Below are 26,566 nucleotides of genomic sequence, written 5' to 3'. Positions count from 1 at the left end.
TGAAGACAGACTCTATCACTGTCTAGCTAGTGGTGTTTTCAAGTGCAATGGCTGCAGCAAAGGCTGGCACACATGTGTTGCATGATCATTGCTCTACCTGAGCTATGAAAGACTGGGGTGAGACATAGTCTCATGGTGATGTTGAAAGAGTTAATGGGATATGTTCATGGAGAAGAAGGCTTCGATCTTCCCCCAGCTGTGAGGAGGGAGAACACTATCCATCTCCCTTAGGTGTTTATCAGCGCCATCTGCCTACTCCTGCAGAGTGAGTGTGGGGACCAGAAAAGAAAAAGAGACAACTAGTTGAAGAAAAAGCTGTGGCAGGCCACATAAAGGTAGGTTGCATGCATCAGCACCTGGAAACAGGACATTTCTTCATCCTGCTCTCCAGGAGTTGGGGTGGGAAGTCTTCTAAAGAAGTCTACAAAGAGTACAAGATGGGGACCTGCTGGCAAAGTGGCTTCTACAGAGCTAAATGTGCCAAACAACATGTGGCTCAGAGATGAGGACCCTAGTGTGTGCATAGTCCTGGACTTCAGGACTTCCTGCATGCTGGCATAGCCTAATCTCTAGCAGTGCAGGAGAAGAGACGCTGAGCTCTGTCGAGATTTCCATTTCCTTACTTACCCTTAACACTTCCTCAGACCCTTGCCTTCTGGAGGTCTGAGCAACCAAACCTACTCTTTGCAAAGCACTTCCAAGAAAGAAGGAAATCATTCTATGTGGCATTATTATACCAGTGTGAAGCCAAATTGAGCTGAAGGCAACTAGTCTTGCTTGATTTTGGCACCCTAGAAGGTCTGGATCTGGTGAGTACCCAGATGGGAAGCTTCCTACAAGGTTTTGGCCATCAGCACAAGCCAGAGAATTCTGGTCAGTTAAATGGAAAACAGCTAAAAGCCAAGTAGTTATGGGACCTTGGGCTGTGTTTTTCATGGATAAATCCTGCCAGCTGTGGCAGAGAGCTAGTGAGAATTAAAAATGGCCTGGATGAAATAAGAAATAGATCCAGAATTTTGTCCCAAAGGGTAATAGGGCTTACAAACTATAGAGAGGCTGTTCTGGCCTCATCATCATTGCCAAGCTGATAGAAGAAAACGAAAGGAAACAGATCATAGTGCATAAGCAAGGCACCACTGTGTTGCTATTTACTGTAAATGAGTGCTTGGACATTTTGCTCTGAAGTTGGAATAAACCAGAGCCTTCACACTGAGTAATGGGTAGAGAAATTATGTAAGTCAGTTGAAATATGAATTCCAAACCTTCCAGCTGCTTCTCTCATGTCCCCTAAACAGCAGGAAAAAAAAAAGAAAAAAAAGACACACTGCACATGCTTCCCCCAAACATTCACAAACAATTTTGCTTGAAAGCACAAGCATAGGCAGAAGCTTTAGTAGATTTGTGAAGTCTTGCATGCAGAAAACACTGCAATGTGATGAACAGCAGGCTCTTCTGTGAATCTCTCAACACCCTCTCTGCAGTACATTGCAGACTTTCAACTCTAAACCACTTTGGATTTAGCCTTTGAAGTTTCTTCAGTCTAGAAACCTTTTGTAACAGTTCCATAACATGCAGAAGGACCCCAAACCCACTGTGAAGTGTTTCTTGGTACAGACGTTAACACTGGGCCTGGGTAGTACAGTGAGAATCTTTGCATTCCTTCCTTTACAGACCTTCCTCTGTCCTTTGAGAGGAATGTGGGAGCAATGGTGCATCTAAGCATCACTAACGGAGTGCAACTAGTGTAGCAGGAGAGTCCTTTCATTTTAAAAAATATTACTCCCTATACAACCTAGTGGGACCTCAGGGCTGCGTTTATCATAGATTAACTTTGCCAGCTGCAGTGAGAGTTGTCTAGTGAGAGCTGGAGATATTGTGGATGAAATAAGAAATGGCTCCAAACTTCTGCCCCAAACCACAAAACAGACTTGAAATCTTCCCTAAGTTTGTGAAACTTTACATCACTAATATCTACAGGCTATTTTCAGGGCTAAATATGAGATGAGAAACCAAGAAAAATCATCAGCAACAGGATTAAAAGAGTAGAACGTTCTATCAGTTTATCTGTGATTTGTCATGTTTAGAATTAAATGTGGTATTATAGCTTACACCCCTAAAAACATACTGGACTAACTAATCTATGTTAAAGTAGTTTCTGTGTAGTCAAGCTAAAACTTGAGCAACACAATGGCCAATGAGAGTTTTTAGAACATTCTTAATACAGTTTGATTTACACTGATTTTTCTGAACGGCATACAGAATAGTTGCCTTTTTATAACATTCTATCAATTTCATTACTGCTAAAGTCTCTTAAAAATGTCAAAGGCCTCTGACCTTCTGATCAGGTATTTGAAACTTCATGAAGCATTTTGGAGAAGGAATACATCTATGTAACATTTTGTAGCTTGACTATACACACACACAAGCAGGCAGGAAGGCAAAATGATTTTTTTTTCCATTAATTTGAACTGTTTCCCTAGAGAAATGTACTGAGAATACATTCATTTCTAATTCCTGTGAGATTAGGCAAATGTAAATAATGCCAATTTTTACTGAAAAGGATTGCACTCTTTTTCTTGCTCCTAGTCCAATATGGGGATTAGCAAACAAAATAATAAAACCTAGGAAAACTAATAAGGGCTGCTCACCACTTCCATTTTGTTGGGTTGAGTGTAATTTGTGCCAAGCAATATTTTGAATTCTGCCCCAAACCTAGATGGTCTGATAGTCTAAATTGTGGCTCACACACACTAAATGCTAACACACCCACTTTGGCTTCAACGGAGAATCAAGACGCAGGAAGGACTGAAGACCAAGAAAATCCAGACTCCACAACAATAGGAAAAATTACTGAACAGAATCTGGTTGAGGGAGCGGGGAGATAGATTGGAATCCTATAAGCTTTGGGTTGTGGGACAACTTACTGGAAAAGTCAATGTTTTAGCAAAAAAATATTTAGCAAAATGCAGGTTTTTGTCCCTATATAGGACACAATTTCACTTCCTTAGGAATACTGCTCTCTATTTCCAGTAAAAGCCTCCTTGCAAACTAAAGTTTCAAAGAGCACTGCATTCTTTCTTTAATACCTTGGCCTAGCACCAAAGTTCCCCATAAGCCCAAAGAGAGAGATGTATTCTGAGTGTGGGCTTTGGACTGACCAAGTACCTGTGCTGTGCTTAAGAACTGCTTCACCTTCCCAGCCCTGCACTTCCCTCACATCCCATCCTGATACATGGATGGGGTATAATAAGCTACAACTTAAGTTTCTTTTTTGTTGAAGTTGACCTTTATCTTGCAGCCCTAATGAAGTCTTTTGATGTGCTCCTAAGATACATGGTCTCCTTTTTAGCATTCTGTTTGCCATGCCTACTTTAACCAGTGGGCTCACGAAGAATGTAAGTTTTCATGCAATGCCTCCCTTGGGTCCCAATTGTTCTTTTCTCTCATAGTTGCCCTTGAGTCACGCCATCCTGAAACATCACTAGCCCGGAAGCAGCTTGTCAGTAGGGAATTAGGACAATGTGTCTTTCATGTCAATGATGAGTGTGCCCGCTTGGCCCCTGTATTACGATCATCACTGATCACAGAATGAGCAGAGAGGGTGAGAAAAAATGAGGTTTGTGTGTGTTGTGGAGATAATAACCTAAAATACAATGGATAGGGAACCACTGGTGTGATGGATAATGTAGAATAAAACTGCCACTGGATGCCTTTGCAGTTCAAACCACCCCTCCTGAAAGCAGCTGCTCTTAGAAAAAGAGTTTGAAAAACCTTCCCAGAAAGCCAGGCATGTGTTCCCTAGTAGGGATTTGCATTAAAAAAAAAAAAAAAAAAAAAAAAAAGGAATTGGGAGCCACATACCCTGTAGGCACACTAAGCAAATTGGCCAGCCTAATTATTATTTTTTGGTGTCTAATTAAATAGACAAAAGGCCTCCTTTCACTCTTGCTGTCGGCAGGAGCTCCACTGGAATGTGCATAATGTCCCCTCATTTGCCCAGGCAACTGAGCTTTCCCTTTTCCCCTAGGAGATCAGCGTTGACAACTGCCCATGGCTTACCCACTCCTACTCATACACAGAGCCAGATCGTCAGATGGGAAGGGAAAGGGAGTAAATTGACCTGGTTCTGTTAAAAATTACCGGACAGTGCTCTATGATGTGAAATGTCTTTGTTGCAGGCTAGAAGCATGCCATGGCCATCAAATACTTTCTGCCCAGTGTTGGACAAATTCTCTTGAATTTACTTTACAGGAACTCTAGAAGTGCAGTATTTATCCCCGAGCTTTCTGGAGTTTTTCCAGCACTCAGCTCTTCTCCTGCTCTGCAAGTACATGGCACCACAGCCCGTCCCTACAGAGCCTCTGTTGCCCTGCTGGTTTCACCACTCTGCAACACTAACCCTTTAACTACAAGCTAGTACAAAGTCTTCCAATGACTTGAGTCACCGGAGAGTTTCAGCCTCACACTGATGCAATCAAAGCCTCTGGAATCCAAATCTTTCAACTGAAAAAAAGAACACAATTTCAGGGCCTTTTGTCTGTGAGGCATTTTACTCCTTTTAAGTAGTTGTTGCTGGAGATTTCCACTAATGACAGCACAAAGACAGCTATCCCATAAATGAGGAAGAGTTTACATCTACAGTGGAAATTAAAGAGCTTTCACACATCTAAAGGCCACATAATTACTAAATGACAAAATCTGCTCCCACATTTATATGACACATATAAAGCACTAGTGTTTTTACAGCATATATGGGCAAAATTCTCTATTTTTTTCCCATAGAGACGGGGGTAGAGAGGAAGGAAGCACCACGTATATAAATGCGTAGATATATATACATATAAAAGTGCACAGATATTAGGGAAAAAAGCAGAATGTTAATCTGTTCAGCATTATGGACCATCTCACACTTTCTCAGTGAGCTCTGCATTTGATCTGACAAACAGGCCCCTACTGAAAGAGTACGATGAAGTATCACCACATCAGTTCTGGTAGAAAACCTTTTACAGGAAACACCTTATCACTGGTGATCTATTGAATGGTTACTTAGCAAAGCCTTCCAAATCCACTGTGCAGGATGGAAAAACAAAAGACCAGATCTTCATTTCAGCTACACCTGTTCAAATCCTGAATAACTCCCCCAGACTGAGAGAGGTCTTCAGTTTCCATAACAGGTTTATCCAGATAAGCTGATACAGGTGGGGAAAGCTTTGCTACCTCAGATTTTGCTTTTTCCAGAAGCAGAGACAACATGGTCACTGAAACCATAATTTATCTGCTTTATCCTAACCAAATTAAACACTTCTGGAGCTCAAACCAACATAGGTCTGAAAAAGCTACATTGCTGTCACTGCTGTTAAACTTTGTTAAGTCAGTGCCTGATGCTTCACTTTTTAATGAGGCAGTTATTTGTTTCCCGGGCAATTGCTGGCACCTGCCTGCCTTTTAAAATAAAATAATAATTGAATATGAGGAAAGCGAGACGAAGTAAAGGAGATTTAATAAAGAGAATCTTTGCTGCAGAGGGAATTTCTTTGGCAGTGATTACGTTACTAATTGATCAGCACATTGCCTGAGAGAAGCCAGAGACAACAATTATACTTAGTACTGTGGCTGAAAGCAATGCAGTCAACTACCTCCTCGGCTTTCGCTGTCCGCTGGTTTCACCTGGATAGGCCTGTTCATCTGTAAGAGAGAGCAAAAAGAGAGAGACACAATTAATGGTGCAATAAAACATTAATATAGCAGAAGCTTGTTTTGTTTTTTTACCAAAAAAAAAAAGAATCATAGTTTGCACCAGAATGTACTTCATGAGGGGGAAGAAAAAAGTGATTAGTAAGCAAAGAAGTAACCACAAAGTACAGGTTGCTTCTTAGTCTTAGGTAAATCAGTGTCACCCCATTTACTTGACAGAGGTTCTGTTGAATCATGTTGGGAGAGACATCTGACTCATTTCACAGAGGTCATGAAATTTTAAATACACCTTTTAACATTTCTAAGAGTTTCCTATAGAAAAACTGCTGTGTCAGAGAAGGAATGCTTTGTCAGAACATTAGGATCAGTGAAATTATAATTACAAAGATTTATTGAGATTGACATGATGAAAAGAAGATGGAAAAATGAATTCTACTTCCACTGTTAGCTCAGTAGGACAGTCACCTCTAACACAGCAGACTCTGTTTCATACCTGGGGAATGCTATTTAGATCTGGTTTACGTATATACTGCAAGAGTGCTCATTATTGAGATTTTTTTTCTCACAGGAGAAGGTAGAATATGAGTCAAAATGTCTCCCTCTGTTGCTTTTTTAAACATCATTTTCCTTTCTCACATCAGAATATGAGCAAGTATAGAAACCTTGCCACAGTGCTGTGAATAGGATTTCTGTACTCTAATTTATTCCTCTTTTTCTCAACAAAAGCATTGGGGACCATCATTGCCCGCACAGCTGTCCACTCCCAGGAAAGAAGGTAACAGATACCCACAATCATCTTCACCTGCAGTGCCTAGCATGATGTGGGTCTCTGATGAACAGGGCTGAGCATACAACTCTCCTGTTAATAGCGGGAGATGCAGAATGGATCAGAACCAGCTGAGATTTCAGTCCGAAAGCCCTTCCCTGCTTCTTCCTCCATGTCACTTAAAGCAGCCTATACATTATACAATTCTGACTGTTCAGAATATCTTTCTGTGTGTAGCTACACCTGAGTGGAATGAAATTACCCTTTAGATTTGGCAACTAAAGAAAGTGCAACTTCAAACAAGCATCACAAGGAGCAAGAAGTCAGAAAGCAATGGGAAGCTTCCAACATTGTTATCGAATAAAGTCAGACCACAAATTGGCTGATGATTGTCGCAGGATGCCTTCAGGTGATACTATTCCTCCCTTACTTGTGGCTAACTGCAGCTGGGCAGCAAGACTGCTAGATTTCTTTTTTTTTTTTTTTTTTTTTCTTTTCTTTTTTTCCCCCCCTAATTTAGTGGGGTTTTTTTTTTTTTTTTTTTTTTTTTTTCTGAAAGTAGTTCACACTCATTTAGATTTATTCTAATTGCTCTGCACACATATTTAGTCATAAAAAGTTATCAAGCTTGCTGACAAGTAGGCTAAGATGATGGAGAGCCTAGCAGATTATGCTGCATTGTTGTCTCAAGAGGAAAATGTACTTAGCCATAAACTGACTTCTGTTAGACTTGCACTCAGGAGGAGGAGTAGGATCAATGGCTCCAGACACTGCTGAGCAATTGCTAGTCTTCTGTATGCCTGTATCATCCAACAGACTCCAGACAGCTGAAGTGCTAAAACCAGCAAAGAATCTGGTACCAGATAAACTGTGTATTCTACAATTGAAAGACCTGTAGCTCACACACGTATTCACAAAATATTAGCAGGGTTGGAGGAGATATGTTCAGCAGTAGCAGAATGAACAACCTATGATCAAGCTCCTGTAGCCACAGGTGAGCAGCTAGCTGTTACAAACATTTAAAAATCTGACGTCACATAGGTAAGGGCAGTAATTTATATTATGTAATTCCAAATGTCTGAAAAGTGTAATTTTAAGCCATTTTTAGGATTGGAATCTGAGGTAAAAAGGATGAATGGTCCTTGGCAGCACCTGTTTTTCTCCAGTGATTGTACAGGCAGTCTGTGCAGTTAGAGTTAAGTGAGATTAACCCCATCTTAGTCCTCATACGCAGGATCATGAAGACAAACTTCTCAGTTATTGTGCCTTAACTTTCCCCAGCTGCTCAACCACTGTGACTGGTTTGTGTTTACAGCATGTTGATGTTGACACCATCCATGTACCAAGGTCTTACTTGAGAGCTATTAACTTGTGACAGATGCATTAACACTATATGTTATGAGTTCCTAAGGCACACACGATGGCTGATCTAACTCCAATTGGTCAGAGGATGGTGGTCAAGGGTCCCTGGTGCTCACTCCAAAATAACCAGAACCTGCATCCTCAGGAGTTTGTAAGAGAAACAGTTATACTAGCTGGGAATTTATAGGAAGTGTGCTACATACAGCCCTGAGAGGCAATGGCTGGAGTCCAAAATGGACACAGCCTTGCAATGCAGATTTTCACTTAAATCTACCAATGTAGAAGTCTGGTAAAGGTCATGAAAATCCCCACTGAACTTGAGTAAGCTTTGGATCCAGTCTTTAGAAAACCAAGATAGAGCTCTTCTTACTTCTTGTTGAGTTGAACGCATTCAGATAGAGATTACCAGGTACTTCAACAAAAATAAGAGGGGACATATTTCTGTGGGTTTGGTGTTTTTTTTTTATTGCTGTTTGTTTGTTTGTTTGTTTGTTTTAGTTTGAGGCATGAGAAAACGAAGACAATTCTCAAGAAAACAGGGGAAAAAAAAAAAAGGGGAGGGAATGAGCATCCACAAGAGGAAGAAAAAACTGGGGAAATTAATAAGTAAAAGGCTAGTGTAATTTAATGTACTTTATGATTTATACACTTGACAATTTCTTTATAGACCAAACAGAAAGTGCTGCCTGCACAGAGCCCATAATACAAATTGAGATAATCTTGACATGAAAGACACCAATTATAGGGAGAAACACTGAGAGGAAAATAATTAATTTCCTCTCTTCATCTATAGAACTTTTTTTTTTTTTTTTTTAAACACAGACACTCTGGGAACAAGAAGCTGGCGCAGGGAGCAGAAAAGGGCTAATGGGGAAATAAAATGGCAGAAAGATGTTCTTTCCTGAGGCTGGGAAAATGCTTTATTGGAGAGAAGGAAATCCAGAGGTTCAAGCTTTCTGCTTATTCTTGAGCTGGGAATTATAATGGGTTTCATGCAAAGATACCTAAGTTTATACACTAAACTGCAGTCTTCTGAATAGTGGTTGTGGGAATAATGATATGGACATCTTTAATATCTGTGCTGACTTGGTAGACCCTGAGAGTGCAATTGGAGAAAGATTATTTGCCAGTGAGTAAATATGATTAATACCATGAGTTAATTAATTCAAGTGGGATGACAGTAACTACAGATTTGACTGTGAAGTTTTATTGATTGCTATAACTAGATGTCTTCAAAAGGCATTTGGCAACATGAGAAGTGACCTAAGCAGACTAGATTCAGCATTTGAACTGGCAGATGGACTGGATGAACTCATTTGGGGTCTTCTCCAGGATGTGTTACATTTCCATCCATTGCTATGGTCCTTCTTTCGTCTGCCTATGGATTCTCTTTGTGCTCTATTTGAAATATGATCATAATTCCTTATTCTAGATTATCCTTTTTGGGCTGCCACAGTGAAAGAATTATTTTGTTTTGTCATTAGGTAACCCACTCAGAGTTTACCCTCTTTACCTCTTTACTCTCCCTCCTATACTTTAGGATGTGACTAAATTCTTTATTCTCTCTATAAACTGTGAAGATCTCCAACATTATGGCACCAGAATGCCTGATTATTATAAATCTTGTAAATGACAGCAATATGTTTATCCTTACTCATTATTCAGAGCGCATTTTGGACACAAATTGATTTTGAAGTGCCTTGCTCAACAGCAATCATGCAACAGGGGTTGTGCTGAGGACCAATGAGGCACAAAGAGATTTAGACAGGAGTTAAAAAAAAAATATTTTCTAGTTACATATGAGATACCCAGTTTTCAAAGGAGTGGCCAGTGGATGGTAAACCAGAGTTCTGCTCACAACTGTGTTCCCAGTGAGGCCTCAGGCAAAGTCCGTGTCTCAGACTCCTTGTCTGTGCTGGGACTTATGGACATTGGATACTACTACAGCTGCGAATCAGGCACATCTAAGTAAGAGGGGCTGCAGGTCTTTTTTTCACACAGATACCATAAACACTTGGATTGATGAAGGAGTTAGAACTTCAGGTGCATAATGCTTCCCATTTTCTTTTGATCTTTTGCACATTCACCTCTGCTGAAAACCACCTTTGCACACCTTGTATAAGATGATCTTACTTGTTACCCTTCCTACCCTTCACTTTAGCATTTCCTTCCTTTTGCCTAAAGCCAACCCATTCAAATAATGCCAGATGTCATCCACTCACACCAACTTGCCACTTGCCCCACCTGCCCCCACCCCAACCTTCCCTGGAAGTAGAAATGCAACATCATTTTTCATGTCCAATTACAGCCACCGTGGTGCCACTGTTAAAAGACAGCGTAGGTACTCCTGTCAAAAAGGGTTTGAGTTACAAGAAACGATGAATTACAGCAAGCCCTTTTTCAATTCTCCACAGAAATGAAATGTCAGAGCTTGCTGCTGTATTTTTCTCAGCACCATCAGCTACAGGCCACTGCAGGAATTAGACAGGGGACAGACGCTTTTCTGCATCATGATTTTTTTTCCCTAAGGTTGTCATTTTCTCCCCCACCAACCATTTTCTGCTCCTTCTGGCTTTGATATTAATTTAGAGAAGGTAGAAGAATTACTTGGGAAGAAAAGTAGGAAGCAGAGACTGCTGATTTCTCACTGTCTCCATCTTTCTTCCTCTCACTGTTCCTACTACTCTTTCCTTTCTTGCCTCACTCACTTTCTCATTATTCATTAACACACCTGGGGTTACTAGCCAGGATGAAGGCTATGGTAGTCTTGAGAATGGACAAATGCAAAAGTAAAAAGGAGAAATAAGAGGAAAAAAACCTCCACAACAACAACAAAAACCAAAACAAAAAAAGAATTAAGCATGATCTCAGACAGGAAATAAATTTGAGGAGAGGAATGCTGAAGACCATTGAAATGTCAGTAGAGGTTAAGAAGATGGTGTCTAAGGCAGAAGAGAGCTGTGTTGGATATAATCTGCTGGTTATGCTTAAGGAAGAGGTCATGAGGAGATAAAAAGTGATTCTCCAGCTTTTATGGTGTATGAGACCACAGAAGATAACCACAGTGATCATCTATCTAATAACAGACTTTCTACACTTCCTTAGAGGGCTTAAGAAATTTAAATACTCTCTGAGAACAAATTGGAGTGTTTGATTAAGGCTTTGTATCAAAAACTGTGAGGAAAGGTATTCTATTGTCCATGTTTCCTGAAGTTCCCAAAGAGCAGGCCTGGTGCAGGGTAAAAAGTAGAGGTGTTAGCATCTGACAAGGCCACACCGGCCTTCTGGATTAATTTGGTCAGATCATTACATCTCTTTCTCAGCTTTCATTATGTACAATTAAGATAACAATACCCTAACGTACCATGAAGTTGGTTGTCGAAAAGTTTATTTAAATGCAGGTGTTAACCAACCAACCAGCCTATCAACCTAACAAACTAATGTCTAGTCATTTCTGTGCTTGGATTATGTGGAGAAATAAAACAGCAAGCAACAAACCGTTGTTCAGTCTTAGGTTTTTGTGTTTGGTATTGCACATACATCAGCTATCTAAACCAGTGATAAAACTCTTCTGTGACCTAATTACAAAGTACAGGATGGTGATGTGAGCTAACAGATCTTAGCAAATGCTGATTGGGCACTACTGCAACTCTGTAGATACTGGTGAGTCTCTTGGAAGAAAATCCCATCTCAGAATAACTTGCTTCCTAGAGACGCCATATAGCTCTTGGTGATTCATTACATAACTCAGATGTTAATTGGAGGTATGAATAGTTTAATGACTGCCCTGAAATTTCCAGAAAATATGGTTACTCCTTATTTCTTCACTAGGAAAGATTTTTCTCTTCACTGTCTTTCACAGTGTCCCCAACACACTAAGAGGAATTTCATTTTACCACTTCTGCCAACTTTCAGGGAATCTGCCACGTACACAACAGTAATCCATTTGAAGTCAACACAGTTATTTATGTGAGCAAAGATACTGGCAGGAATGTGTTTGTAGGAGTAGGTCATAACTTTTAAACCATTGAGTAAAATCTGTGGTGATTGAAGGCCTAAGGAAATGCAAAGTATATTAGTGTCAAAGTTGGAAAGGCCAAGAAAATCACCCAAAATTGAATTGTGTGTGTGTAATTGCAAAGTTCAAGTAAATCACTCTGCGCCTGATACTGAGTGACATAATTGAATTACAGTGATCTAAACTAGATAGCCATAAGAGTGAATCCAAAGCAATCTCCTCTCTTTGAAGAAAAAAAAAAGGTCAGGACCCAGATCCTCAGCATGGGGAAATTTCTATGACTATTGCAGAATGAGCATAGCTGCTTCAACATAGGCTAGCTATATGGCCAGCCTTCTGTATTTGTATTTTGAAACTGTAAGTTATAGAGAAAAACCTGTCCCTGTGGGAACAGAATGCTGTGCTTGCATGAATTGCTGTGTGATTACACTTGCCACATACTTTTGCGTGGGTAGTGCAAATTGATACAATGTTGGATTAATGAAAGAGTAGGTAGAGGAAACATTTTAGAAAATGATAGAAAAATAGAAAATTTTAGAAAATAATTTAGAAAAAAAAAAATCACATTGGCTTGCCTGTGGGAAGCACTTACTAATAATGAATTGCATCTGAAATTACTCTATTCCAAATCTTATCTGGCTAGCGAACTCTTAATTCCTCCCTACCACACTCTTCCCTGCTTGATGAGATGTGTGTCATAGACATGTACATAAATAGATGAGAAGACTTGAAATGGGAATGTATGAGAGATGAAAAAAAAATTAAAAAAATTCTTGAAGGGTCTGACCTTTACAAATCAGTCAATGCTCTGGTGCCTACCCCTGGGAATGATTGCTACTGGCCATCCCTGCTCCCTGTCAGTATTTTCTATATATCATATAAAACACATTATAATCCATCTGTCTAACTATCGATTCATCTTTCCACTTGTCTTGTGTATATAGATGAACCCAGAGGGTGCTTAAGTTCAGTTCAGGTTCATGCACAGAAACCTATGTCTTTGAATCCAAAACTTTCTCTTCACAGACCAGTTTGGGCTTGAGCTTGAAGAAACTGCTGAACTTGTTAATAACCAAATAAAACTTTTCCAATGCAACAAATCTTTTGGCTTGTACTCGGGAAAGCTGAGCATTTAGTGCTCAACCTCACAGTGCCTCTGGTTTTAAATTAAGTGGGGAGGGGTAAATACGGAACTTGGTCCTTGTCAGGTTTGAGGGCAGGACTAGGGAAAAAAACATAGGATGGCTGGGAAGACAAAGCCTTGTTTTCCAGAACAAGAGAGGCAGCACTGTGATTTTTTGAGCATTTTTATCTTTTAAGTACAGTTTCTTATATATATCTGCACGTGAAAGAGACAGAAGGAGATCCCCTTACAATTTCCAGTAGTCACAAAGTAAAAGTTATCTTTAATAGGTCTATATTCACCTGCTAGACTGTGCCACCCCACACAGAGTGTGCTCTAATGTACTGGTGCCCTGATCATTCAGTTAGGTCTTTATTTGCTCTTATGGATCTCTCCTAGCCTCTGCACTTGACTTTTCTTTCCTAGGAAAGAGGGGGGGCATGGTGAATACTTATTTTAGCTCGGGAAATTTGCCTGTAGGCTGTAGTGCCAGACGCTTTCCATATGTGAGAAGTCTCTCGAAATTCAGTGAGTATACTCAAGCCTGTAAAGAGTCCCAGGACTGACCCTCTGGTGATGCTAAGCTGTATAAAAGGGTATATTTGTCTGTGTATCCTGACAGAAGATGTGTAAGTGTAGAACAGACATACTACTCATTAAATACAGTTCCCTGCTGCTACCACAAGCAATCACAACATGAAATTCTGTTAATAAACACATCAAATTCTAATATAAAATAACCAAATATTTTGCCGTCCTCTCCTCCTTCCTTCCCTCATACCAGTAGGGATAAACTTTTCTACAACCTCACCTCTCTTCTAATTTCCCACTTGAGAGTATTTCACGTTAATTTACATCCAATTCTCAAACATGCCCAAACCACCTTTTATGTAAAAGCATTCCTCTTTATCCCTGGTATTTTCTGTTACCCAACTCTGCATGCATTTAGCAGAAAGAAAACACATCCTCTTTTAGCCTAGATTGTTGTGATCCTGAACTATTTCAGGGCACAGCAAACAGCCATATAGATATGACCAAGATAGTCTTAAACGAGCCAGCACAGCTAAGAAATAACAGTATTTAGGTGGCAACACAGAACTTATAGGGTGATTCGAGTACATGTCAAGGGTCCTACAACAGGTCGAGAGATGTACTCCTTCCCCTGTACACTGCTCTGGTGAGGCTGCATCTGGAATATTGTGTCCAGTTCTGGGCGCATCAGTTCAAGAAGGAAAGGTAGCTACTGGAAAGAGTCCAGCACAGAGCCACAAAGATGATGAAGGGAGTGGAATATCTCCCTTATGAGGAAAGGCTGAGGGAGATGGGTTTCTCTAGCTTGGAGAAGAGCAGGCTGGGGGGCAACCTCATCAGTGTTTACAAAAATGTAAAGGGGGAGTGTGAGGAGGATGGAGCCCAGCTCTTCTCTGTGATGTCCAATGATAGGAAAAAGATCATCAGGTGCAAGCTGGAAATAGGACTTTCCACGTAAACATGAGGAAAACCTTTTTCACTGTGAGGGTGACAGAGCACTAGAACAGGCTGTTCAGAAGGCTATGGAGTGTCCTTCTCTGGAGACATTCAAAACGCACTTGGACACATTCCTGTGTGATCTACTCTAGGGGATCCTGCTCTGGCAGGGGGGTCACGCTAGGTGATCTTTCAAGGTCCCTTCCAAACCTAATACTCTGTGATTCTGTGTGATTCTGTGATCAGTCTGGCAACATGTGCGCAGCTCAGCTGTTTGTGGTCATATGTTTATCTGTGCCTGCACTGCCTAGTGGAACTCCTATTTGAGATGTCCTACAGATGCTTTCTGCACTGATCCCTTCTGAGCCTGCCCAACACTGCCTGCAGCTGGTGGTAGTCCAGGCATAGGCACTGTTTGTACTACACTTGGGAGCTGCCTTGGTGAGAAAGTACAGAAAAAGGGAAGGATAGGATGTATATGGAGCATGTAATGGTTTTGTGCATGTTGGATGCATGCCAGAGGTGTCTTCAGCTCTTCAGCAAGAGCATGAGTGGGACAGTCAAGCAGACCAAAGAGAGAGATGTACTACTCAGGTCATTATAGACATGACCCCCGCTTCTCACTTACAGATGAACACTTGTTCTCATCTTTTCCTTATCCTGAGCCCATGACCTCTGGCTTTTGGCACTGCCCTACTGTGTTCTTGCCTCTATAAGCTTTATCTCTTCTTCTGAAGCAAGACTCAAATGCTGCCTTTTCCACTAATGGTTGGTTGGCTTGACTCTGCAGACTTTAGGCAAGGCCAAGCTACCATTGACTTCACTGCTTTGAGTGCAAAAGGAGCTTGGCCATCATCCATCCAAGAAGATTAGACCTTCTGTGCTTGTGGCATTGTATGCCTGGCCACAAAGATAAGAACCACAGCCAGCCTTTTTGCCCATGGAGAAATGCTTTCCACAGCACTGCCATTTAACAAACAACTGTGTAAGCAGTGTAAATTAACTAGCTGCTTTCACACACTGCCAGAATCACAAAGAAAAGGCTGTCTCACTGATATAAATGTGCAGGTAGCCTCAGGGCCTGAATTCAAGCACAGACTGCCCAGGAACTGGAAGACATTATCACAGGGTTAAGGTTGCAGAGTTTTCCTTGGTACTGGACTAGCTCCATCCTGAGCCGGGGAGTAATTTTTCCCCAACACTGGTCCAGCTTTCATAGGTAACATGCTCCTCCTATCCTAATTTCCCTTCTCCCAAACTAATCTGCAGGGTAACAGACAGCACTCCATCACCTCAGCTCTGCATCCCAGGAGGACCAGACCTACATCTGTTCCAAGTAGGATGCAGAGGCATTTCTGAAGCATAGGGGCTTCCTTCACAAGACATATTGTTATCATCATACAGGTGATATGGTTATGCTCTCCTTTTAGTTCTATTAATGGGCAAATATAATCTAATTATTGTTGGATAACCTGAAATCAGCCCCGTGTAAGCAAAAAAAAATATCTAGCAGCCATGCAATGGTCTCTGCTGGTTTGCACTGGATCAGGGCTGCAGTTCCTGAAGGAGCTGGCAAAAATAAAACACAATAAAAAATAAACAACTCCCTCCACAACAAATAAGGAAAGACTCAGGGAAAGAATAGATTATCTCAATCTTGGCAGTGCTCTTTTAAAGAAAATCTTCTTTGAAAGGACTTAAAGCATTAACTTTTTCCTCAGTCCTCTTTCACAGCTAGGAAATGCGTATTAGGGGATTTTAAGCCCATCCAGCCACACAAGTTAGTCCTCTGTTCCTTGCCTCAAATGAGTAAGCACAAGCAGAAACCTTGCAAATACAAATACAGACTTCAAAAAGAGAAGAAAACAGAACTTCTCAGCTTCCCAGACATTTTCTGAATTGGCAAAAGCATGGAGGGCTTAAAAACCAAAGCAAAACCTCACAGTCTTTAAAGGTTCCTGATCTTCAGAGTCAATGCACTTTTTGGTGCTGTTTTCAACCCATAAAGAATCAGACCCTCCAATGCAAATGGAGTTAACCTTCCCTCCCATCTATGTGTAGCTGGTATCATCTGGTCCTATGTTTTGACAATTATCTATAACATAATTACCAGACTGATGAATATCCTGATTAATTATGCCATCCCTCAAAGTTGATGTGGATATGTACAATAAACAAACATCCTGGTTGGATAACAAAGGTGGTATTCTGTGTCTGTTCCAGCCAGCAAAGGCTAGCAGTCTCATTCTACCACATAGGGATGTGGTTGGAGATTCCAAGGGATTAATTTCTGATCTGTCATTCATGTGGACCTACTTCTCTGGTTTCTGACTGCACCCTGGCTTGCCTCATCCTGAAGGATAAACACTTCTCCTCCTCTGAGAGCTATCCAACAAGAACGATGTCTGATACTAATGCATTGCTGATGCTTTCCTCCTTTAATTATGCCTAAACATTGCCTTTCTTTCTTTCTTTCTTTCTTTCTTTCTTTCTTTCTTTCTTTCTTTCTTTCTTTCTTTCTTTCTTTCTTTCTTTCTTTCTTTCTTTCTTTCTTTCTTTCTTTCTTTCTTTCTTTCTTTCTTTCTTTCTTTCTTTCTTTCTTTCTTTCTTTCTCTTTCTTTCTTTCTTTCTTTCTTTCTTCTTTCTTTCTTTCTTTCTTTCTTTCTTTCTTTCTTTCTTTCTTTCTTTCTTTCTTTCTTTCTTTCTTTCTTTCTTCTTCTTTCTTTCTTTCTTTCTTTCTTTCTTTCTTCTTTCTTTCTTTCTTTCTTTCTTTCTTTCTTTCTTTCTTTCTTTCTTTCTTTCTTTCTTTCTTTCTTTCTTTCTTTCTTTCTTTCTTTCTTTCTTTCTTTCTTTCTTTCTTTCTTTCTTTCTTTCTTTCTTTCTTTCTTTCTTTCTTTCTTTCTTTCTTTCTTTCTTTCTTTCTTTCTTTCTTTCTTTTCCTCTTTCTCCCTGAACAACCTTTTTTTTTTTTTTTTTTTATCAACATGTACCAAAGCATTAAACAAGACATTCCATTAATTTCTTCATCATCATAACTTAAGCCTGGGACATACACTTTAAATATTCATTCAGCTATGAAAACTGGGCATTAAAATTTTAATAATGTCAAGCTCATTTGAACTGAGCTCCTGGGGGACTATTACGATACAATTAGAATAAATATAATGATTGATTTGGTGTAAAGGTTCACCTGTCCACATCTGTTAGTGGCCGGAAGCAGCGCGCCACCTCTGACACCACAACTGATAGCTCCAAGTTATTTATTCCTTTCCTTCTCACCCCCATTTTCTTTTCACTTGCTTTCAAGCTTGAACCCCTCGCTTGCATAGCATGTTCAGCATGGATAAAGTTGGAAGAGGCAAACCAGAGAGGCCTCATCCAGAAGAGACAACATAACCAACTATGTTTTCCTCCCTCCTTCCTCTTCTTGTGCTGTAGTATTTGATTAAAGACAGAGCATTGATCAGAGCCACTAGAAGTTCAGCTATAAACTTTCTGGCAGTATTAGCTATTAACCTTTTTACAGTATGTGTCTGAACTCCCGGGGTCTGATTTTTCTGTGTGGATCAGTAGCAAGCCGAAGCAGCATTGACATGTTTGAACCATCACAGAGGGGAACAAGGCTTGCTGGTTTCTAGCAGTATCCTTCCAAAATCACAGCAGACAAATATTCTCAAGATGTGACATGGAGGGTAAAAAAAACAACACAGAGAGGGAAACCAAGCAAGAAATCACACTACTTAAGGAAACTTCTGTTTCAAATGCACAATGTTCTCACATAGACAGACAGATAATTAAAAGATTTTGGTCCACTGGGTGTTGAGCATACTTGAAAATTTGGGCCAGATTATACTTTCTCTCTCTCTGCAGTGTGAATTGGGTGCTACATGGTGTAAATATGAAATGAGATAAATTAGAGCCATGACCACTGAGAACAATCATGGGGATTTTTTTTTAGATCATCTACTTTAAATAAACTACTCATTAATTCTTTGAATTAGGGTATAATGCAAACCTCTCTGTATTTAAAGGTAAGCCTGATCTATTTCTGCTTACAGACACTGCCAGTGTTTTTAGCTTTTGGTACTTTACCATAAGCCTCTTGACATACAGTTCTTTCCTTAAATTTTCGACTTCTGGACCCAAACATCTTTTAAACAAGAATTAAAACAATAAAATAAAAGAAAATGCTTCTTACTCAAAATACATCTCAAAGAAAATGGATATTTGAAAATAAAATCTCTCTTATATTATCATATCATACATGATAATTCGAGACAATTTATGATTGATGCACTGTTACAGTAGGCAACATTTTAAGCTCTTTCTTCCCTCTCTATCCTTTGCTTAAAGCAGATACTGATCCTCAATCTGTCACTTTCTTTTTCAAATTCAAATAGTCCAGTTCCTCTTCCTATTTGACTCTGCTTTTGCATGATTTATTTTACAAAACCTAGCAGAAATATATAAAGTTGTCCCAAAAATTTTTTTGCTGCAGAGAAATAAAGAAACCAACAGTTATTTAAAAAAAGTTTTATAGAAGAAAATTGTACATACATCTAGACAAAATCCTTACATGTAAGATCTACTCCTATTGTCAGCAGCTCATTCTTTGTCCTGCATGATGGACCTGGTGCTTTGTTTAGTTTACTTAACAAGGAAACATAATACCTCAAGGTAACAATAATTTGAGATCAACAACAGGTCTGCATTTATTGTTGGATATTGCTCTCCAAGAAAATTTCTGCCACTTACTTTGTTGCCAGGGTACTACTAACTATAATTCATGTGCCTTATATACAATGACTTTTCCTATCTGAACTCTTTTATCTTTGCAGTCTCTGCATGAAAGATCATCGGTACCCAGGTCTGGTTAGATGAGCTCCTGTGACCATCCTTGTTATTTCCTGTTAGATCACATAACTGAGGTGACATGGGTGAACTTGTGGGTGTTTCTGCCCTAGTACTGAAAAGTAAAATTTCATGGATTAAAACAGTTGTGGGAAATTATGGTCATCAATTGACGCTGACTTTTGAAACCATGCCTGTTCAAGTCCCGAAAGCGCCCTGAAGCACAAGACAACCACAACAACCACTAAAGGCAGTTACAAAAGGTTCTTACGTTTAATATCTGTAAACCTAATTCTGTAAGAGTTCTATGTCCCTTTGGGGTCTCCCTCCCTGTCCCATCCATCCCTCGAAAGGAAGAGATATTTAAAAATAAGCTCAGCTCATTATGTACTACAATATGAAGACAGGAAAGGAAGATAATAGTCACTTGATGTTTATTTTCTCAGAAGAAAAAGAGTGATCTGGAAGGTCTTAAGTCTATGCACTAAGAGTGCAGAGTGTGGAAAGATATGGCCTTGAACTCTTTTTTGAAGCCTGTTACCTATTCTGCTCTTCTCCATTTAGTTTTCTTTGCGGAAAAAGGGGTTAGGCAGTAATCTTTAACTTCAGGGCCCATTGTGAGGATTAATTAGATATTATTCCTACAAAATTATTAAGTTCTAAAATGCTATATAAGCTCTCAGTGTTATTATAACATGCTGTACTCTGTGTAACGTGTACAGTTGCAATATCACTCCTTGGTTGTTCAAGACTACAGAACTGCTGCTTCTAATTGAGTTAATGGCTTCATAGTTTGGTAATTTAATAAAACAGACTGCTTAAACCAGCAGGGTTTTGATTAAATGGGGTGTGTGCAAAGGGGAATTTATATTTGTTAGAAGCTCCATAAATCCAAGGTATCAAGGCACAGATAATGCCAGTATTATAGTTAATTATACAGAAAGGAAGGAAGGACAGAGCTGGAAGCCATCTTGGACATCAGTGTCATGTACCACTGTAGTCAGGTATTTTGGGCTGGTCTCAGGAGTATGCACAAGTAAGAGACAGTGTGCACATATAGATGAGACACTTAGCTTCTCCCACTGCTCCCAGTGATTTTTTAGAAACAAGGAGACTATATCCTAGGTTGTCATGCCTCTTACCACTCAGTTGTTTATCTCCAGCTGGCCTTACCACCTCGTTTAGCCCTAATAGTAGAAGGAAAAATGGAAATTTTGGGAGAGATCCTATTTGCTTAATGAAAAGGCTTAGCTTGTACTGAAATCACAGATACCTTATTAAGTGCCTTCCTGAAGTAAGGGTCTGGCCTTGCCCATGAAGAGAAACGGGCTGCTGGAGACCTCCAGAGGGAGTCCTTGGCTGTCTAAATTTAGACAACTAAATTATGCAGACCCAATTTCCTAGATGGAAAAAATTAAGAATTTACTCCAGGAAGCCTTCTTCATTAGATACTTAAAATGTACTCAAAAGTTAGTTACTTCAGTACACAGACTGGCTCACACCTTTGACTCCAGCTATTGCCTATCTGCTGTGATTTTAAACTGTGGGAGTAGCTCCAAGTACTTCCACTGCCTGCTGATGCCAGCAGGAAAAATCTGCCCATAACTTGGATAAGCCATGGAATTAATCCCTCCATCTTGACTGTTCTCTGTGTTGTAAATACCATTTCATAGCTGCTTACAAACCATGGATCAGCACCACTGAGAGTTAGAAGTTTTGTTCTTGCATCATCTCTCAGGAGCTCCAATACAAGCAAGTCTGAGGCCAAAGCTATCTTTTCTCACATCCATCTCACCCTGAAAAATGAAGTAAGCCAGGCACAGCTAGACTGGCTATTTTGTATATAAAGTACAGCACCCACAAAACTAATGAGAAGCTTTTAGAGCTGTTCATTAAGCACTGATAGATAATCAGGAATAGGTCCAAGTTGCAAAGTTTCATCTGTCAAAAGCTGGGCAGAAACTTTGCATAATAGGGGCCAGAAACAAAATTGAGATCCTGACACAAGCACAGCCAGTTTAGGAGGGCATATGGCAGTTGTGCTAGTGGCTGGGATTATATCTCATTCAGAAATCTGGCTCAATTAAACAGTTACTCTCTCATGTCTTTATCTGACCCAGCCAGGCTCACCAGCCCAGACATCTGTACTTTCACAGGACTGCATTCAGACACAGGAAGCTTCTGGGGTTTCATCAGAGATGGAGATGCTTGACCCCGCTGATCCAAACAGATGATAGGGACCTTAGGCCAAGCATGAGCCCTGATCAGGCTTTCCAGCAGGGGAACCAGCATATTGTGGCTCCAAAAGGGCTGATGTCAGCACTTCCACTTCAGGGGGAAAGAGCTGGCTCAGCAGAAACAAAAAATAATAGCAGAGTGGGAAGTCTAACATAAAACCTGGATTTTTTTCCTTCTACCTAAAAGTTGTGCTCCAGTTCAATGAAAGGTTGTTGGTGCTGGTACCATATGTTAGACTTTAGCCTACCTTATGGCAGGGGTCAGGTTACTTGATGAAAATTGTCCTCCTTGGGCTTAAAAACTGTGAATTTTGCTAAAGTTCAGGAAAGGTTTGTGCCCTCAAGGAGCCTTGGGTAAAGACTCAACAATTTGGTTGTGGCTCCAGGTACTGTGCTCATTCCCCAGAAGAATCCTATTAAATCATCCTCAGAAAAGTTGTTTTCATTAACATGAATTTCCTGCCAGGCCAAATGGCCCCTCTCTCCCCTGTGACAGGCTCCATTGAGAGAGTACTGGACAAAGGGGATTAAAAAATCAGCTCCTTCATATGAGATGGTGCATGCGTGTGTGTATGTGGGCTTTAACTAAATCATTTATGGTCAATAATGCCAGGTTATTATAGGTCAATAACTTTCAATTATTCACTAGCCTTGCTGTGCTCCCACTGTCAGGCAGCACACCGGCATGTCGGCTCTCGAGAAGCAAAAAGCTCATGATGGGAGCTTTGGAAAAGCAAGCATGAATACAGCTTGAGCAGAGAAAAAGAAAGCAGAGGAAGGAGTGAGTGTGAAAAGTTCTATTTGCTCTCAAGGGTATCTTGGGGAATGTGCATGTGACATACTCTCTTTCTCATATATACATGCACATTCAACCCCAAAATTCATTATTCCTGTACTCCCAGCTGGTCAGATGTGAAGCAGTCCAGGTCCTGGGGCTGTGTGACTACAGAGCTGGTACAGAGTAAACATTATTTCTCATTAAGGTCTACAAGCTTGGGCTTAATGCCACAGTAGCCTGCGAGTTGTCTAAGCTTTTTGTGTGGACACTCAGTGCTCATAGTTGCCTGCTCTGTGCTGGGTATGAAAGAGGGGAAGCTTATCAGGTGTTTTTTTTTTTTTTTTTCAAGTTGTGGTATAAATATAAACAATGAAGAAATAAAAAATTGCAAGACAGCGTGAAAATTATATTTGGCCCCATCATGAGTGCACTGGCACTAATGCTCTGCCTTGTATCTCATGACAAAGTGGTCAGGAGCCTCAAATGACAGGCATGTGTAAATAATAGTCTGTCCCTGTGGAGACTGCAGGAGGCAAAAGCTAGCCCTTTGATTTGGCAGCAACTCATTTTGCTCCCACAGGCATTCCCAGAGCATGTTGCTCGTAACCAAATGTTTTGAGAGGACAACACAGGATGCAGGAGTTGTGAGATGGACTCATCTCTTGTAAAGGGCAACCAGTGGAAAAAGAACGTAAGTGAAAAGTGGAAGTAGAGGGTAAGACAAATTCTAGGAGAGGAGACAAGGAAAAATAATTCTGGTTGGGTTTTTTGTCTTTTTGTTGTTTGGTTTTTTTAGAGTGGTATGTTAGCTACCTGCCTAGAAGCCTTTCTGGCTTTTTGCTGAGCAGTGCTTTGACCCTACCTTCACTGAACAATGAGAACAGGGAAGTATCACCTTTTCTTGATATCTCAGGTAGTAGCCACTGCTGGAGAAAACATCCCCAATAGCCCTGGCTTTGTTGACTCCCACATCTGCACAGCTGCCATGGGCAATGAAGAGTTAACAGGAGCTCTGAAGAGCAGGTCCATTTTGAATGTGAATAATGGGAATACTCTCCTTCAATCGCGTATTCAGCACAGGGATGTACAGAGGTATAAAGTTAATCACTAGCTGGGCCACCCCTATTTCCAGAAAAAGAACTTTAATACCTCCTTTATCCAATGAAGTACCATTGTTATACCTGCATATTATGAAGGGTTTATTAAACCGGTGATAATCTATTCAAGATAAAGTGATCTGTATGGCCAACTGAGCACAGATCAGACAGAATGATGGGAGGTTATTGTTAAAATATGCAAATTCACATCCTATTGAAATGCAAACCCTCCAGATAAGATTTTTTAATAAATCTGGTCTTTTTTCACTGCATGAAGGTAACCTAATGTTTATTGACTTCAAGACCATATAATGGAACGTAATATCTATTAGTCAGATCCTTGCCTCTCTTTCGATTACTGGAGGTACATGTTCTGGCTCCCGAAGAATTTTTGTTTTATGGTTTGGTACAAAAGAAAAGAGATTAAAACCCCTGAAATTAATTAACTTCCTTCTACCAAATACCCCCTTCCTCCTCAACTGCTGTCATTAGTTACCCAAGTAAAAGGAAGCAGTACCCATCAGCTGAGAAACTGTCCACAGTTTTCAGTGTTAAGAAAACAGCCAAAAGGAGAAACACTGCTAATGCAGAACACCTCAGTACAGCATAAAACAGAAATCAAGACTTTTGGATGTCTTCCTTGAGTTTACTTTATGCCAGAGAAAGCTGAAAAAAGTTTAATTTTATCCTTCTGTAAAAGAGAACTCTGAAATAGCTTTACCAGATTTTGTGTGTGTGTTTCTGGGGGTAAGACAGGTTTAATGCACATATTTTCAGTGTGCTTTTGTGAATTGTGGGGGACAGGTGATTACAGAACCAGACAGTTTCAGATTCTAAAGCAGCAGCTGAAATAAAGCCTTTTATTTTAGTGAAGTGCCAGCACTGCAACAGCAAAAGTTGAAAACTCATTTCTGCTTTAAAGGTCGCTTCTCCTCAAACCCTGTAAAATCTACATGCTGATGTAGATTGATCTGAGATTTGGTGTGTCTAGTGGAGGTGAAAGGTTTGTTTCTCATTCCAAAGTGAAGGTCAACAGAGTGACAGTATCCTGAAATACAGCTTCCTAGCTCCTTGGAAAAGCCCTGTCCATCTCAAAATGTTTTCTTCATATTGCTGATAGGCTCTCCCAGCTTGCATAAAATGGTCTCATCCACTCAATATTTGCCCCATTTGGTTCTTGGTGAACACAAGGTAGGATCAGCGAGACAGAGGGAAGTGCTGGGCAGCGGCAGATGTCACAGTAGGGAAATGGGGGGGGGGGGGGGCTGGGTAGTTCAGCTATGGGAATACACAGGTGGGATTCTCTAGGCAACTGAAAATGAGCAAACTGGGATGTGTAAACAGCTGCCTACACTTGGTTGTCAGAAGCAGCTACACCTTTTCTGACCTGTGCTGTTCTGCAGAGACAGAGCTGTACAACACCCATGGGTAGACTTTTAAATACAAGCAAAAACCTTTGTAAGTCTGGTCCTCTCTCTCACAGCAGACCTCTGGCTTCCCTCTCAGCTGAGGAATAACCCAAGATAAACCTTTCTGGACAGTTCACCTATTAGGTTGATGGGGATGTGCTGCCTGCTTGTCTGTGGTGGGAACAGCATTTCCCGTCCCTAGTCAGCACTGCTGCCAAAACACAGACTCACTGCCTGGGCACCCTTCTCATCAGTCACTTCACTGGGTACACCACCAGTTACAAATTAGCACTTAATCAAGATAAATCCCATAGGAAGGATATGGATAATATGCAATGCATTAAGCCTGCAAATTAAGATGGTGTGATTCAGCCCTAGCTTTAAAACTCCCAAGCTTGCATTAGGACTAATGATGAATGGATGTATGTCCCTGGTTGGACAGGAACTCTGTCAGGGCAAGGCTGCCCAGCAGTGACAAAGCCAGTGCAGAGCAAGTGCTCTGCTCAATGTTCATTAGGCCTTCCACACTCTCCTTGCTTGGGAATGTACTTTCCCTTGCTGTGGATGGTTGTAATACTGACACTTCTCCAGGATCTATAGACTTAATGGTTCCAGAGTTCATTAATAAAACCTAACTGAGCACAGTCGCTGGTGGCATTATTTGCCCACTGATCAGAGTGGGAAAACTGAGGCACACAGTGCCATATTTGGAAAGGCTGACCTGTACTGTGCCCAGGGCTTTCTACTCATTGGCTCTAAACAGCACCCTGTGCATCACCTTGCTTCAGCACTCTCAATCACACTTGGGAGTTCTTGTCCTTTCACTAACTAGCTGCAGGGATGTAGGTGACATTTCAGTTAAATATGGCCCAAGGTGGTTTCAGCTCAGTGGCCTGAATTCTCCTAGCACATTAGTGGAGTGTCACAGAAAGGAAACTCTTCCCGCCTCCATCTACTGGACTGCAGTGTGGATGATGCAGCAGGATGGTCCTCGGTGCTCTTTGCTCAAGGTATGACAACAGCTATTTCTAATGAGCACCCTGCTACATGGTGTGGCATGCTTTGGAAGTATACAGTTGGAGATTGTTTTTGTCCCTGTGGGACTGAACAGTCAGAGAGCTCTGGTTAGCCTACCTTCCTGCCTCAGCTCCTGCAAAACCCAAAAAACACCGTCTTTTAACAGGCCTCTCATCTTCTATATATAGACCAGAAAGTAAACTTTGTATGAGATCAGGAAGGAAGAAAACCCCTTAGCAGCTTGTTCAGCCATCAAGGTTAGGGTCCATGTGGGCTGGAGTACATCAAGGTACCAATCCTGCAAAATGCAAGCAAGCTGCTATTTTAGGGAATGATCTCTGTGATGGTCTCCACCAAGATAAATCAGTTTAAGATTCATTGTTGGGGAGCCTCAGGAACCTGCTACAGTCTGCCAAGGGTTAAGGAGCTTTGTTTTGGCTGCAGAAGTAATTTAGGGAAGAAAAATTCTTTAAAATAGCAAGCATGGCAACATCTACCATTTTAAATGTACTTTTCTTCAGATTTGCACTATTGTGCAAGGTTGTCACAATAGGGTAGCTTTCCTGGATGTCATACTCCACTTATTACTGTGAACGACGACTTTCTACAGTGCATCTCTACTTTATGGCTTTTTAAGATATGGATGCTGTCATCATATTCCCCAGAGATAGGTTCTGGTTCATGGAGAGGCTGTTTTATATAATCTCCCATGAAAGATTAAAACAACAGCGGCAGGAACAACAATAA

At 40.6% G+C, this 26,566-nt stretch overlaps 1 protein-coding gene across 10 annotated transcripts in view; it reads right to left on the bottom strand.

Annotated features, from left to right (window-relative positions):
* The window catches only part of CELF4 (CUGBP Elav-like family member 4), a 733,798-nt gene that overhangs the window by 311,721 nt on the left and 395,511 nt on the right, over positions 1-26,566 (bottom strand). For all 10 annotated transcript variants that reach the window (XR_007891849.1, XM_051643093.1, XM_051643095.1 and 7 more), the window contains exon 3: positions 5,637-5,685. Coding sequence is in view for 9 of the 10 variants with exons in the window: in XM_051643093.1 (XP_051499053.1) it covers positions 5,637-5,685 (49 nt within the window). In the remaining variant the exon portion in view is untranslated. The remainder of the gene's footprint in view (positions 1-5,636; positions 5,686-26,566) is intronic.

Source organism: Apus apus, chromosome Z, assembly GCF_020740795.1.
Source record: "Apus apus isolate bApuApu2 chromosome Z, bApuApu2.pri.cur, whole genome shotgun sequence".
Taxonomy (NCBI): domain Eukaryota; kingdom Metazoa; phylum Chordata; class Aves; order Apodiformes; family Apodidae; genus Apus; species Apus apus.
The sequence above is the reverse complement of the archived record's forward strand: the minus strand, read 5'-3'. Positions and strand labels throughout refer to the sequence as shown.